Genomic DNA, 16,256 nt, shown 5'->3' on the forward strand with positions numbered 1-16,256 from the left:
TTAAATAATTCAGGCACTTAATAGGTTGTACTACAACACAGTGCCCAGACCAAGCAATTAGCCAAGCAGATTCTTCTAGCTTCTAATGTCTGTAAAGCAGCTGCTGGCAGTTACCCAGTTTTCACTCAAATATGTCTGTGCCTAAACCAAAGGTATTTGTTGTGGGCAACATTAAAAACAGCTTTGGAGAGACTTCCTGCATTAAGTTTTGTCCTGTTTTGATCTGATTGTATTTCTCTAGGCCTTTCACTTACCATTTTGACTACAAAGTCTTTGCTAATGCTCTGAGTGTTACTTTGCCTAATTTGTAATCTTGGAGGCCCGTGATTCCTTTATTTGTAACTTGCTTTAACTGTGGGAAATAGGAAGTGAGCAGGGAGAAGCAAATCTTTTATAGCGAAGTGCTTGTTCAGACTATAAATTAGGCTCCACACAATAGACACAGAAAGAGGCAAGCTTGCCTTTCTGAAGCCCACAATGCACTGGAAAAGATATGGGCTTTCAAGAAGAACCAGGCAGGGACTGGTTTGCTGCATGTTGGCTTTATGAGCGTGGAAAAAAAGACTTGCAGCTAATGTTTGTCAGTGAAAAGTAGTTCAGTCAGTAGTCTTGAACAGTTGTCAGCAAAGAGGAATCCCTATTTAGCACCCAGCAAATAGTAAACATTTCCATTTGTCACCTTTTGGAGATGTGTTGGGAAACTTTTAGAGCCTGGCTTTGATTCTACACAAATGGGTATTGTCACAGCTTAACAACCGGGCACCTAAGCAGTAATAAAGGATATTTATGCCACACAACTCATTCTTGCCATAACTTCCATTTGGGAATAAATATGTAGAAAATACTAAATTACACAGACACTGGGAGTCTTAGAGTCACTTCAGTAGTGTAGCACTTGATTTGAGGTGAAAGATGTGCTACCGGCTGGCTAAAGCATAAGACTTCAAGGACCCTTTTTCTGGCTCTTTTGAAGTCAATGGGAAATTTGCCAATACTACCAAGATTTTATGCTTAAAGTTGGCAGCCATTAAATGAATTTGAGAAACTTTCCTCATACTAGTGATCTGGTGGCACTCAGTTTACTCAGCTTCATGTATGTTAGTAGGATCAGGTTTTCTTTGAGCCTGCTGTTCATGTCAGTGTCAGATTTTCCTTTCTTTTTAAGTAACATCTTGCTAGACATTATCCTGCTGGAGCAGGAAATCTGCACAGGAAGAATAGCATTTTAAGGCTACCTAATAAAAGGGGTGTGGCTCAAAAATAAACACCTTACCCAACTTTACCACTGCACTTCACCTGTGATTTTGGTAGCCTTGCTGCAAGGCATTGTTTTCCTGGGCAGAATATGGGGATGATAGTCACTTGCTCCTCAGAAATGTTGTAAGAACTAAGAGACAAATACCTATTTAAAATGGGAATAAAACTCCATTTTCTTTTACCTGGTTTTGTTTCAAATAACTCCCAAGATAGCTCAATTTTTAAGAACATTAAAGAGTTCCATTTATAGGTTTAACAGAGCTCTGTATTATCAGTATTCCCATATATAACCTAACTTTCTTTTTTTGCAAGGAAAATACACCCCCCTCTATTAAAGGAGAAAAATGTTAAAATTACATTTGACTCTTGGGGATTTTGAGGGACAGCTGACAAAAATTAGAAATACTCTTAACTGCTTAAATAGAAGAAATTGTGAATCAATAATGACTTCTTTATTCATTAGCATCTCTAACCCACCGCCTTCCATCTCCAGATGGAAGTAGCTGTTGAAGTGCAAAGTATGTAATAAATAATGTGTATTTCAATGTGGATCACTTGACAAATCCTTAAAATACTGGCATCTCTAGGGAGGAAGATGCCTGCCACTTAAACAGGCACTTGATCAGTCCTACAGTAGATGTGAAGTGAAAGAGAGAAAAGAAAGTGAAGGAAAAATAAGGGGGTTTTTTGCAATGATCAAAGCAATTTTAAGGGCATAGCTTGCTGTAAGTTTGATGATCACAGTGAATAAGGGCCTCAATTTTTTATATTTTTCCCCTCGATGCCTCACCTTCCCCAAAGACGATCATGTCCATATATATGTGTGTCAGGGCAATAACTTACACTTTTTTCAGTGGGAAGAAATACTGCTATGTGAATCCATGCTGTAATTTCCTCAGTCTCATGGTTTACCCTTGGTCTCTAGTGTTGATCCAGTCCCACCCTGTTCAGTTTGTGCAGTCTGAATGCAAAAATCGTGGAGCTGTGGCTTGGACAGTCATGCTGTAAGCCTTGGGATGGATAAACCTTTATGCCCTCTTCTGCTTTCTCAGTTTGCCAGTGATCCCAAAATGCATTACATATTATAGAAAGTGAATCACTGCTCTGGGGTGATTATATACCATGCAAACCAAATAGCATGTCACTTCTGTAGCAATACTTTTAAGACTGATTACTGTAATAATAAGATAACAATAATAACAATAATTAGGATTATTGGTGGGCTTCTGTACATATATTTTTTTGTCTTCCAAACAGCTTCAGCTTGCACACACCAATTTTAAAAATAAATTTAGAGATACAAGCCTGTCCCTCACATGGAAGCTTACTTGTTCATGTTGGGTTGTGCTGTACTAGCGTCAGCAGAATCAAACACTCTTGGTGTTTTCAATCCATTTGAAAAGTTTTTACTTCTCTGTTGGACTGTCTAAAATGATATATGACAAAATTTCTGGTCATGAATGAAAAGAAAAATAAATTATCTGTGTTAACAGTGCAGCAGTAAAATAATCCAGTCATGTTATAATGGTACCTGTCAAGGACTGAGAGTATCAAAATTGCTCAAGAAAATATCTATAAGTATTAAACACTGGTTATCTCCAACTCCTATTGCTTCTCTGTCTCTTCCTTACACTAAAAAAAGTGGTTCAACACTGGTTCTGTGACCCATTAGATTGCAGTTCAAGTTTTTAATCTTCTCCTTGAGCCTTCTTCCATATGTCACAACTAGTTTCCTCACGTGTTTTTAAGACATATATGGTTGGGGTTTTTTCCTCAGTCAGATAATAAACATGCTTTGATATATTACAACAACAATAAAAGTATAAAAGCTAAGTACCTTTTCATCATTATTATAGGCCTAGTATTGTGTATTTCCCCCTAATTTTATTGCTATCTGTCCAGGACTGAAGCATAACTTAATATAGGCTTCACCCTGCTACACTCTGGCATGCCATAATCTGGTGAAAATAAAATTGTATGGAATGCAAGTCCTATGCCATTTAACTTAAAGAGCATTTTATTTCAGCTGTCTTTTGAACAGTTCCCAGGCTAGTTTGTTACAACTTCTTCTTAAAACTGCTCATGTTCCTTCTGGTAATGTATTCTGCAAACCCTTCCACAAATGATGGAAATCTAAAGTTTCATTTCTCTCTGAGGCCAGCATCTGTTTGTGCAGTCTTGCAGTAAAAGTATAGCTGTATTTTTCTTTTGTTAAGAAAGTATGGGTGAACAGGGCTTGATCAAGCAAAGTAATAAAATGCTTGCTTTAAAAAAGAGCCAAGTAACAAAGCAACAGAGAAAATATCATGAGTGATGGGTCAGGACTCCTAGTCTGACCAAAGAGTCCTGTGTGTGGCCTTTCCCAAGTCATTAATTGGATTATTTCTTATTTCAAAACCTTTGAATAAAAAGATTTTTCCTTTTTACTTACTTTAAAATTAGATGTGTGCTTTCACAGGCATGTTCTGGAAAAGATACTTTTTGTTTCTTGCACTGAAAAAGAGTCAGCTCTTAAGATTTCAGCTTTCAATATTACAGTTTTGTCAAAGATTTTGCTGCCACACTGCCCACAGCAATCTATAGCATACAAAGTCTGGAAAACACATTTTTCCCAGGAAATAACTTCTCCAATGGCAAAACTCACAAAATGTCATCAGTGCGACACATGTATAATGTAACTTGTGAAAGGCAAAGCTTGGAAAATAGTGATTCTTATTATTTATCCGAGTCAGTTTGATATATTAATATGCATGTAATAGGCAGCAAGAGCAGCACTCTGGCCTGTTCTCCCCCTCTCCAAGTTTCCTTAACAATACTGAAGTTTTAAAGACAGATTTGAAGCAAAGAGCACAGCATTCATTCATTCATTCATTCATTCATTCACATTTTTAGTGTTCTACCATTCATAAATTGCAACAAAAAGAGGCAAATTGGTGTTGGAGGGGGAAGTGAATTAGTTGGCAATAAAGACAGCCATCACTGGCAAAGGAAGAGCGAGAATGTTACAAAAAAAAAAATTCTTCTGTGTCACCAGTGCCCTGAAATCAGCTGTCCTTGGTGGTACATACTGATTGTGTGGGGTGTGCTTGTGTGGCAGTGAGGCTGTGTGTCCTGTGCCCACCTCAGGTGGTCTAAGAGCAATCTGAGGTGTCACAGCAACTTGAAGGCTCTGCTGCTGTCACAATTTGACTTTGCCAGTAAGCCCCAATGTGATATACTGGGCAGAAAACACAGGATTCAGCTGAATCTTGATGATATAAAAAGTATATTTCTGCAACATGAGAAGGATTTTTTATAGCCTTATTAATAGTGAAGAGAAAAGGAAGTTACATAACAGTTCTAGAAGTCTCTTGTAACCAAGGTATTTACAAGGAAGGACAAAACCTTTCCTTATGACCATTTTAGAAATATTTTCCAGTCTATAAAACTGAAAATATGGGCTTCTTTATCGGGCTCTGAGTAGGTCTTACAGTTAGGAACATTTTACTTCCAAAGTCAAATCCTTCCTATTTCTTTTGAACTGAAAAGTAAGCATTTAACATTAAATGTTTCTCAGTCCCACCATGCAGCAGCATAACATCTTCAGCCATTCAAAGTAAATTGCATTTCTACAGATGCTTATTCAGGAGTCTTACTAGACTTTAATAACATCAAATTTCTTTTTTTTTATTAACTGTAGGTTCTTATCAAAGTGTTGGATAACAATGATAATGGCCCAGAATTCTCTCAGCCAAGTTACGATGCCACCATCTCAGAGGACATCCTCCCTGATACTGAAATTCTGCAAATTGAGGCCATAGACAGAGACGAAAAGCATAAGCTGAGTTACACTATTCACAGCAGCATCGACACAGTCAGCATGAGAAAATTCCGGATTGATCCCAACACCGGGGTTCTCTATACGGCTGAGAGGTTAGATCACGAAGCTCAGGATAAGCACATCCTTAATGTCATGGTAAGAATGCAATATTCCTTGGGCCTGGCTGCAGTCATGCCTGCTTCAGGTACACACATAGAGTAGTCTTGCTTGAGCAAAGGTGCAATAAATAGCCACAAATTTAATCCTGCCTGCCCTGCTGTGCATTTATTTCACAGTTTTTATTTCAGCTTTTTGGGAAACTTTATTGTGAATTCATTGTATGGAATGCGATATGATTCTCTATCTCAAGGGGAGAGCAAGCAGGAAATTATTTAATCTCTTGGCATCTGGTCCTCTGCCTCAAGGTGATTTTCAGAGTTTCTGAAGTGAGGCTGAAAGTTATTTGAGAAGTTATTCACAGGGAGATAAGTGCTTTCTTGCCATGGAGAATGCTGCAGCCTTTCTGAATACAAGCCTCATTTATAGCTTACTTTTATGGACTTATTTCAGTACATAAACTGTTGATATACAAAATAGCTTTCTTTTATCTACATTTCCAAATCTTTGAGTATGCAGAAAAAAGTTAATTACCAATTTTTGCTAGGTGTGCCTAGACTACAGAACATAAATCTGTCTGTTTTCAAGTGGAGATTGTATATCATGGACATAACTTTTTTAAATAAAAAAATAAGAATAAAAAAAGTGTTAGTTTAAACATTTTAGTCCACTGTTTTATTTAACCACTTAAGACTTCTGCAGCAGAGGCCTTCTAAGGACCTGCTCATGGTGTGTTGGGTACAGGGGCAGCTTTGGCAGGGCACCCTAGGAAGCAAAAAGTTGTCATGAGGTGCAGCAAGGAGCAGCTGAGTGTGGTCTCCACTCACAGAGTAAAATGTTGCAAGTCCTTTGGCAAGCAGACTAAGAAATAGCTATAAACTGAATCACAGAAACACGTGCCTGAAAGGTAATTCCCTGGTGGTTGGTTTTGATCTCCACCTGATACAACAGGTCTTTTCCTCTGTTTAGGAAGAACCAAAATTTTGGGGAGATAATGGTGGCAGGATTATCAGTGAAGCAGTGCTGAGGTATTTTGGATGGAGCTGAGACAGGTGTGGTAACTTGCACCTCTGTTGGCAGTTACCAGCACTTCATAAAGTGATTCCTGCCCTGTTTACTGTTGGTATGATCATCTACATTTATAATCATGAAATAGTCCATTGGGAGCTACAGGCACTAGGCTGACGTGCCTATATGTTGTAAAGAAGGCAATGGCAAGATAAAGGTATGACTATTTAGCAAGTATTTTAACAAAAGAAATTTCTTGCAAACCTCAGCCCAAATTCAAGATCTCATGTGGTTGCCACTTCAAAAATTCATGTCATGATGGTTAGTTGCAATGCATTTTTTCACAAGTGAAAAAAAAAAAAAGTCACTAAGCTCTTTCCTGTTTCTTTATTTTAGTATTTGCCATCCCATGTGTGAATTTATTTCAGACAGTTCTTTGGGACAAATGGATTTTTTGGCTACTTTGAATTAAATAGAACTGAAAGTAGTATTCACATTCAGATGAGTAATATTTGTGAAGTTTTACTAGATGACTGTCAAATTGTGTTTTGTGCACTTGTTCTGTAGGTCCGAGATCAAGAATTCCCTTATAGAAGAAACTTAGCCAGAGTGATTATAAATGTGGAAGACTCCAATGACCACAGTCCCTACTTCACCAGCCCATTGTATGAAGCCTCAGTGTTTGAATCAGCAGCAGTTGGATCAGCAGTGCTGCAGGTCACGGCTCTAGACAAAGACAAAGGAGAAAATGCAGAGCTCATCTATACTATTGAAGCAGGTTAGGACAGAGGCCAAAAATGAAGTATCATGGATCATGCCAGGCACAGAACAATGATGTGATGGTGATCTGTCTTGACACAGAATTCAGCTTCTTTGGTTTACTTCCTCTTACACAGATGGGCAAAAGAGACACCTTGTTGTTGTTTTGTTGCTTTTTTTAAAATTTTATTTCCGAGTTCCTGTACCCAAAACTTACATTGGAACTTACTGTACCCAAACTCATATTAGAACAGGTTGCCCAAGAGAGGTTATGAAGTCTCCTTCTCTGGAGATGTTCAGAACCCCACAGGATCCTGTGCATACTGCTCTTGGTGAACCTGCTTTAGCAGGAAGGTTGGACCAGATGCTCTCCTGTGGTCCCTTTCCAGCCCAACCATTCTGTTATTCTGTGACTAATTCATTTTCACCAGATGGCTACAGAGCCTGTAACCTCTAAGTCATTGGGTCAAAGCCATCACAGAAGATAGTTACTCAAAACTGCAGCCAGTGACTTGTTTTCATGGTTCTGGTGTCAGACTAGTGTACAGTGGATCCTCCATAAAAAAATGCCTCAACAGCTGGTATGTCCTGATACCTTTGCCAGTATTCAGACCAGAGGAGCACAGAGACTAAGAACAGGGCGATGCTAAAACTTCTGCCACGGCATTTTAATGGCCCAAGGTGTCTTGAACCTAAGAGAGAGCATGATGATAGCAGATGAAAATTGCTTTTGCTGTTAAACTCTGGATATTTACATTCAGCACATAATCTGTACCAGCAGAAGCATTCTTCTACTGGTGCAGCAGCACAGTAGTAAAACATTAGCATTATCTCTGACACACATACAAGTAAATGTAAGTTTCTCTGGATGACATGAATCTGAAATTAAGAATTATCTGTAAGGTAAACCATTGACAGATATATAAGAGAGAGATGCCTGGAAAAAGGGAAAGAAGTAGAAATTTGTAACCTTACAGTTTTGTAATGTTTCATTTCTGCTTAGGGGGTTTCATTCATAATAGGAATCTTTCCACTGTAATACTAGCAAAACTTGAAACTTACAATGCTGTAAAAGGAAGTCACAGGTACTTCAGATTGTACCCATATTAGGCAGATCACAAGCCTTTTCCAGCATTAGGCTCTGATCCTACTGGATCATTATTTATCCCTCTATTCTGATAAAAACTTGTTACTAGCTAGAATAGCTTATGTCACTTAGGAACAGGCTAAATGACGAATAACTAAAGAAACAAGAATATCTACAGCATCTCATACTGATTTAGCTTCATATGATTCAAGCTCCCACCTTAAATTAAGATGATATAGCCTGAAGTTTAGAGAAGACCCAAGGAACATTTTTTCTGTCATTATATTGTATGCTCTGTGGAAGGAGATTACCTTCAGCAAACCAGAAGGTGAAGTCTTTTGCAGCTGAAAGTGTTGAACTTAGAATGAGGAAGATGTTAGCACTCCAAACCAAATATTTCCTTTATGCACTGCGTTTGGTCTTAGCAGTTACTTCTCAGTATTCTCCAGTGGCCTTTAACTGAAATTAGGGGCAATCCTACACGTGCCCAGACAGGACAACACTGTGCCTTATGGAACAAATTCTGAGCAGACTAGATCAGGTTCCTGGGGCAATGTTTTTCAAGACTATTCCCAGATTTTTCTTGACACCTTATTACTATTGTGGGTTCCCAATCATCTTGAGGTGCCACCAAAATGTAAAGAGCATCCTGACTTCTAAGGAGTATAGTTCCCATTACACTGATAATAGAATCATACATGATGCATACACAACAATATTACGATTAGAAAAGATGCTTTAGCTATTAGATGATTTTTAGAGACTCTCTTTTTCATTACAGCCTGTTTCTGTTTCATCATGAGCTCTCTCTGCAATGCCAGACCTCAAACTTCCATTTACTTTAAGGCTCAAACTCCTCCAGTTTCATTATCCACAGATGTCCCAATCTCGGATGCATCAAAATTCAGTATTCTGCTGCAGTAGTTTCTATGATCCATAAAATGTGCAGTTGAGGATATTGATTTTAACTGCAGAATTCAGGTTGTACACAGCCTTTTGATTCAGGGGAATTACTCACCTCATCTTACATTGCTCTGAAGAGAGCAATTGGTAAAGAAAGTAGTTTGTGTGTAATTTCTTAAGAAATTCCTAAAGGAGAAGAACCAGCTCTGGCCTTGCAGGAGGCAGTCAGTGGCTCAAAATTATTTGTATTAGCAAGCACTGACAAAATAACAGCAGCAGCATTTGTAGTGTCTGTAAATGTGACAGATACGATGATTTTTATCAGAATTTGTATTTCTGGAAGAATCTCACCTCCTGGGTGAATAGCACAATTTTTGGTTTAGCTAGTAGAGTAAACTTTACTGATCTGAAAGGAAGGATATAAAATAGAAAGCCACTACCGATTTTGAACTATGTAAAGTGTTATATAGCTTAAATTAGCCTCCAGAATATACAACAGATAATGAATCATATCTTAAAAATAGTTCACATTACCTCACTTCATTTAGGATTCCACATATCTGGTGTTCCAGCTACAACTCACATATTTATTACTCTGTTCACAGCACCTGTAACAATCACTAATAAAAAAAACGCCTGTTGTGTATCACCTGAGATATATTTCTCCCCCAGGCTTGGATGGATGCTTGACTGTAGATTGGAAACAGTTCTAGATTTTAAGATGTGAATTAAAATAGAGGGGATGTGGTATAGTGACTGAAATTGCTGTAACTCAGTATATGCTGTTTACATTTAGAATCAAATTCAGAAGGAGTCTGTGTGCTTATATATGCCATATATATGTGCAGCATCCTATAATTCAAGCAAGCACACAGTAAAAGAACAAAATAAGGATTGTCAATTAAAAGTGATCTCTAATTACACAGTAAGAATACATACAGAAAGTTTTGAATCTGTCTTGCTGAAGAAGAGATGGGCAAAAAGACCAGAAAGAAATAAAGGCCCTCAAAAAGTTCTCTGATCCAAACTTTACTGTTTTCACCTTTACACAGTCGATATCCGTGCTTTCATGTTGTAACAGGCATTTCATGACATTTTCTGCTAAATCTCATTCATGTGGATTCATCCTCCTCAGAGATGATATGATAAACCTTTGTGCCACAAGACTCTTGAATCTCTTTTCTATGCTATTTACTCTGTTTTATTTTTTCTAAATGCCACTTTAACCTTTTTAGATTCAGTTCTTTGAATCTTGAACTACTGTAATCTCCTGCATGGTTTCTTAATATCCCATTCAATTAGGAGCCTGAGTTGATATCCATTAGTCATGTAATTGGCTTGTTAGCCTCTGATCTCATTTCTTTGCCTTAGGTGTACATGTATTTGACTAATTTCTGTAATTTAGGGATGCTTTTCCTTACTTCAGTAGGAGTAATGTACATGCAGTTCTCACTCAGATGCTGGTACTGAGAATCAAGATAGAGGTAGCAGCACCTGAGTTTCTGATGCTTTGAATACCTATACCATCTATTGACCTCTCTAATTAGCAGGAAGAAAGGCTGGAAGGGCCTTTAGAATCCTTTTACATTGAGGATTTTTTTGGAGTTTTTTTTAAGTAACTGCCTTTAAAAATGCAGCTTGTTGCTCCTGGTTTAAGTTATCATTAAGTGAGTCATATTTTATTATTAATCTCATTCCAATATTTTTGTTGTAGGGAACACGGGAAACACGTTCAAGATTGAACCAGTTTTAGGCATCATTACATTACTCAAGGAGCCAGACTTAACCACAATGGGACAGTTTGTTTTGTCAGTCAAAGTGACTGATCAAGGTTCTCCAGCACTGTCTGCAACAGCAATTGTGCGGATATCTGTGACGATGGCAGATAACTCCCACCCTAAGTTCACTCTAAAAGAATACCAAGCAGAGGTTAATGAAAATGTGGATATTGGTTCTTCTGTCATTTCTCTCTCTGCAATCAGTCAGTCCACGTTAGTTTATGAGGTTAAAGATGGCAATGTTGATGGAGTCTTCACCATAAACCCGTATTCTGGAGTGATCACCAGTCAAAAGGCTCTTGACTATGAACGCGCTTCCTCCTATCAGCTCATTGTACAGGCAACAAATATGGCAGGCATGGCATCAAATGCCACTGTGAACATTCAGATTGTTGATGAAAACGATAACCCACCAGTTTTTCTCTTCTCTCAGTACTCGGGCAGCATAAGTGAAGCTGCTCCTGTGAACAGCGTCGTCCGGAGTGTGAATAACAGTCCCCTCGTGATACGTGCCACCGATGCTGACAGCAACCAGAACGCTCTGCTTGTCTACCAGATTGTTGAATCAACTGCAAAAAAGTATTTCACGGTAGATTCCAGCACAGGTGCAATCAGAACAATTGCAAATTTAGATCATGAAACTATAGCCCACTTCCATTTCCATGTTCATGTTAGAGACAGTGGGAATCCTCAGCTTACAGCAGAGAGCCCAGTTGAAGTGATCATTGAGGTAACTGATGTCAATGACAACCCACCAGTCTTCAGCCAGGCTGTGTTTGAGACAGTCTTGCTCCTGCCCACATACATTGGTGTTGAGGTTCTCAAAGTCAAAGCTTCAGACCCAGACTCAGAGATCCCTCCAGAACTAACATTCAGTATAATTGAAGGCAATATGGACCATTTTTTAATTGACTCAAGCACAGGGATACTCACCATCAGAAACAATAGTCTCTCCAAAGACCATTATATGCTAATAGTAAGAGTATCTGATGGGAAATTTTATAGCACTGCTATGGTGACAATAATGGTAAAAGAAGCTATGGATAGTGGACTCCATTTCACACAAAATTTTTATTCCACTTCTATCTCAGAAAACAGCTCCAATATCACAAAGATTGCTGTGGTGAATGCTGTTGGCAACCGCCTCAATGAGCCTTTGAAATACAGCATATTAAACCCAGGAAACAAATTTAAAATCAAATCCACCTCAGGAGTCATTCAGACCACTGGTATCCCCTTTGACCGAGAGGAGCAGGAGCTGTATGAGTTGGTGGTGGAAGCAAGCCGTGAGCTAGATCACCTCCGTGTCGCTCGAGTCCTAGTGAGAGTTTACATTGAGGACATAAATGATAATGCCCCAGTGTTTGTAGGGCTGCCCTATTACGCTGCTGTGCAGGTTGATGCTGAACCTGGTACCCTGATATATCGAGTGACAGCCATTGATAAAGACAAGGGTGACAATGGCGAGGTGTCATACCTGCTGAAGGAAGACTATGGACATTTTGAAATCGATAGAGTATCTGGTAGCGTCACTTTAAAAGAAGCCTTCAATTCTGATTTGTCTAATATAGAGTACTTGGTTGTCATTCTTGCCAAAGATGGTGGTAACCCATCGTTGTCTGCATCGGTAGAGCTCCCCATTACTATTGTTAACAAAGCAATGCCTGTGTTTGACAAGCCCTTCTATACAGCTTCTGTGAATGAAGATGTAGAAATGCACATGCCAATTTTAAGCATAAATGCAACCAGTCCAGAAGGCCAGGGTATCATTTATATCATTGTTGACGGAGATCCATACAACCAGTTTAATATTGATTTTGATACTGGAGTTCTGAGTGTCATCAGCCCACTGGACTATGAAATAAATTCTCTTTTCAAGCTGATGGTGCGAGCCAGTGATGCTCTCACTGGTGCTCGCGCTGAGGTAACTGTGGACTTGATTGTTAATGATGTTAATGATAATCCTCCAGTTTTTGATCAGTCTGCTTATAATGCTACCCTGTCTGAAGCTTCTTTGATTGGGACTCCTGTACTGCAGGTTGTTGCTACTGATGCTGACTCTGACAATAACAAGATTGTACAGTATCAGATAGTCCAGGATACCTTTAACAGCACTGACTATTTCCATATAGACAGCAGCAGTGGCCTAATTTTGACAGCCCGGATGCTGGATCATGAACTCATACAGCAGTGCAGCTTGAAAGTCAGAGCAACTGATAATGGGTTCCCACCTCTGAGCAGTGAGGTTCTCGTTAGTATCTCAATAACAGATATGAATGACAATCCTCCAGTTTTTAACCAGTTAATATATGAATCATATGTGAGCGAACTGGCACCTCGGGGTCATTTTGTGACTTGTGTCCAAGCTTCTGATGCCGACAGCTCTGATTTTGACAGACTGGAGTACAGCATCCTATCAGGAAATGATCGGACCAGTTTCCTTATGGACAGCAAGAGCGGTGTCATCACCCTTTCCAACCATCGCAAGCAGAGGATGGAGCCCATGTACAGCCTGAACGTCTCTGTGTCAGACGGGCTGTTCACCAGCACGGCTCAGGTGCACATACAGATCCTCGGGGCCAACCTCTACAGCCCTGTGTTTTCACAGAGCATTTATGTTGCAGAGGTTAGAGAAAATGCTGCTCCTGGAATGAAAGTAATCCATGTGAAGGCAACAGATGGGGATTCAGGTGTATATGGCCAGATCAGCTACTCCATAATAAATGATTTCGCCAAGGACCGATTTTTGATTGATGCAAACGGGCAGATTCTGACAACTGAGAAGTTGGACCGTGAGAACCCACTGGAAAGCGATATCGATATATTCTTGAGAGCCCTCGATGGAGGTGGCAGGACTACGTTTTGCACTGTGAGAGTTATAGTAGTGGATGAGAACGACAATGCTCCCAAATTTATGACGGTCGAATATAGAGCAAGTGTCAAAGCAGATGTTGGGAAAGGTTACTTGGTGACCCAAGTACAAGCAGTAGATCCAGATGATGGAGCCAATTCCAGAATTACCTATTCTCTGTACAGTGAAGCCTCTGTTTCAGTAGCTGATCTACTTGAAATAGATCCAGATAATGGATGGATGGTCACCAAGGGTAGCTTTAACCATCTGAAAAACACAGTTCTGTCATTCTTTGTCAAAGCAGTTGATGGTGGCATTCCTGTAAAGCATTCCGTCATTCCTGTCTACATCCATGTTTTACCACCAGAAACCATTTTGCCTTCCTTTTCTCAACCCCAGTATTCTTTCACCGTGGCAGAAGACACTCTCATAGGCAGTACTATTGACATTCTGCATGTTTTGCCCAATCAGGGTGCTTTGTATACCACAGTTAATGGTGAGCTACCTGAAAACAACAAAGACGGGGTTTTCATCATAGAGAAAGACACAGGGCTCATAAAACTGGATAAGAGACTTGACCACGAAATAAATTCCGCCTTTCACTTCAAAGTTGCAGCCACAATTCCGTTAGACAAAGTAGACATTGTGCTGACTGTGGATGTGGAGGTGAAGGTGTTGGATGTAAATGACAACAAGCCTGTGTTTGAAACAGCTAGCTATGATGCTATAATAATGGAAGGGATGCCTATAGGAACAAAACTTATGCAAGTCAAAGCAGTTGATGCAGACTCAAGTGCGAATGGGCAGGTCATGTACACACTTGCAGTGGAATCAGAGCTGCAGAAGATCAAGGAAGTGTTCACCATTGATAGCAACAGTGGCTGGATCAGTACACTGAAGGATCTGGACCATGAGAAGGATTCTGCTTTCACCTTTGCAGTGGTGGCCTCAGATCTGGGGGAAGCTTTGTCCTTGTCCTCAACCACCTTGGTCTCCGTTACTGTGACAGATATAAACGATAATGCGCCTGTCTTTGAGCACGAGGTGTACAGAGGGTCACTGAAGGAGAGTGACCCTCCAGGGGAAGTTGTGGCTGTTCTTAGCACCTGGGATGAAGACACATCTGATGTCAATCGGCAGGTTAGCTACCACATTACAGGTGAGAAACAACTTGCATGCTTTCTTCCCATAACCAGCTTACTGAAGAACTGTGCATCTGTCCAGTTTTAGGTGGATGGTTAGCAGGGTTTCAGCTAAATTATCAATGTGAATGAGTCAATTACAGTCCTTTTTCTTTTTTTTTTTTTTGGACAGAATTTGCAGCAAAGCTGAAAAGAGGAATAGGAATGTGTGTGTGTGCGTCTTTGTGTCTATGTTACTCTCTCAGTTTTCCAAGATGAATGCTTCCTGATTTGCTGCAGTGCAATGTAGTGTAGCCATCAATCCATCATAATTGATATGTCAGCTTGAAAACCATCATTTCTTAATATTTCAAATAAGGAAAAATGAAAATTTTCTTCTTACAGAGAAAATCCTTATCCTTCCAAGCATTTTATTTTTTTTTTTTTTTTTGAAATAACATTTTTCTTTTTGAGATAGGAAAGTAGATGCCACAGCCATTTTGAAATATCTGTATTTGAAGTGGGGAGTGGGAGGGGGGGCAGGGGCATGAATGAATTTTACATTCTAGAGTGAGGGGATGCCATTTCTTATCAGTACAGATTTCTGGCCAGGGAAATAGTAATGTACTTACAAGCACTGGTTAGCTGCCATGCATTGTTATATACAGCATAAGAAAATTCTGATTACATTACTAATACATTTTTCAAAGCATGGTAACGTTGCTCTTTCTTATTGTGTAATATTTATTATCATTCTTTTCTCCTAGATTCAGCCTAGCTTTTGTGAATGCTATGAGTGATGAGTGCTGCAATTATTTTTCTCCTTCCATCTTGCATTATCCAATAGGTTTTTTTAGGGAACAGCTTTTTCACTCCCCCCCTCCTTAGCAATTCAAGTGCTAGTATTAGCTACCTAGTAATAACCAAATGATTGGAAAAATTCACATTTTTCTCACTGAATGGGATTCAACATGTATAAGACTGCATGTAGGAAGCAGGTCGTGGGCAAAAAAGTACTTAACTAATGGGAAAACAGTTTGTGTATTTTGCTCTTCAGAGTAAGGCTCGTACCCCTTTGTTAGCTATCAAAATGAAAATAGCTGTGGGATGGTGTGTAGGCAGAGGTGCGACACTCCAGTTAGCCACAGACTGCCTGTGTTATATATCACAAGTAGCATAATTTTCAAAGTAACCAGAAATTCATTGATTAATTGTAACTTGAAATTAAAGGTTTGCAAAGACTGTGTGTTTATAATGTAATGTGCTGAAGGATTTTAGAAATAGGGGCAAAAGTAGTCCTGTGTGTAAATGTCAGGATTTAGAGGCTCTGGGCAAGGTGCATTAGCTGCTGATGGCCCAGTTCTCACATATGTTAAAGTAAATCAGTAATGCCTCAAAGTAGAGATTTTTGGTATATTTGAAGGAGTTTGGGGACCCCAGTGTAGAAAGTACTATGGGAAATGAAATCCCTTAGGTTTGTAACAAAGGTATGTTCGTGCAGTGTGATCATTGGCTTTGTTGTGAGGTCTGGCAGTCATCTCTTATAATGAATTATGCCTTTAGTAATGTAGTGTCT

At 39.3% G+C, this 16,256-nt stretch overlaps 1 protein-coding gene across 2 annotated transcripts in view; it reads left to right on the forward strand.

Moving 5' to 3' along the window:
* FAT3 (FAT atypical cadherin 3) overlaps nt 1-16,256 on the forward strand; it is a 335,343-nt gene that overhangs the window by 241,060 nt on the left and 78,027 nt on the right. The window contains exons 9-11 of one of the 2 annotated variants that reach the window (XM_066175676.1): nt 4,937-5,212; nt 6,749-6,959; nt 10,645-14,718. In XM_066175676.1, coding sequence (XP_066031773.1) covers nt 4,937-5,212; nt 6,749-6,959; nt 10,645-14,718 — 4,561 coding nt within the window. Of the gene's footprint in view, nt 1-4,936; nt 5,213-6,748; nt 6,960-10,644; nt 14,719-16,256 lie in introns of those variants that run through there. The other variant, XM_066175677.1, reaches the window with a different exon arrangement.

Source organism: Chamaea fasciata, unplaced genomic scaffold, assembly GCF_029207755.1.
Source record: "Chamaea fasciata isolate MVZ Bird 193981 ecotype frontalis unplaced genomic scaffold, bChaFas1.0.hap1 SCAF_2, whole genome shotgun sequence".
Taxonomy (NCBI): Eukaryota; Metazoa; Chordata; class Aves; order Passeriformes; family Sylviidae; genus Chamaea; species Chamaea fasciata.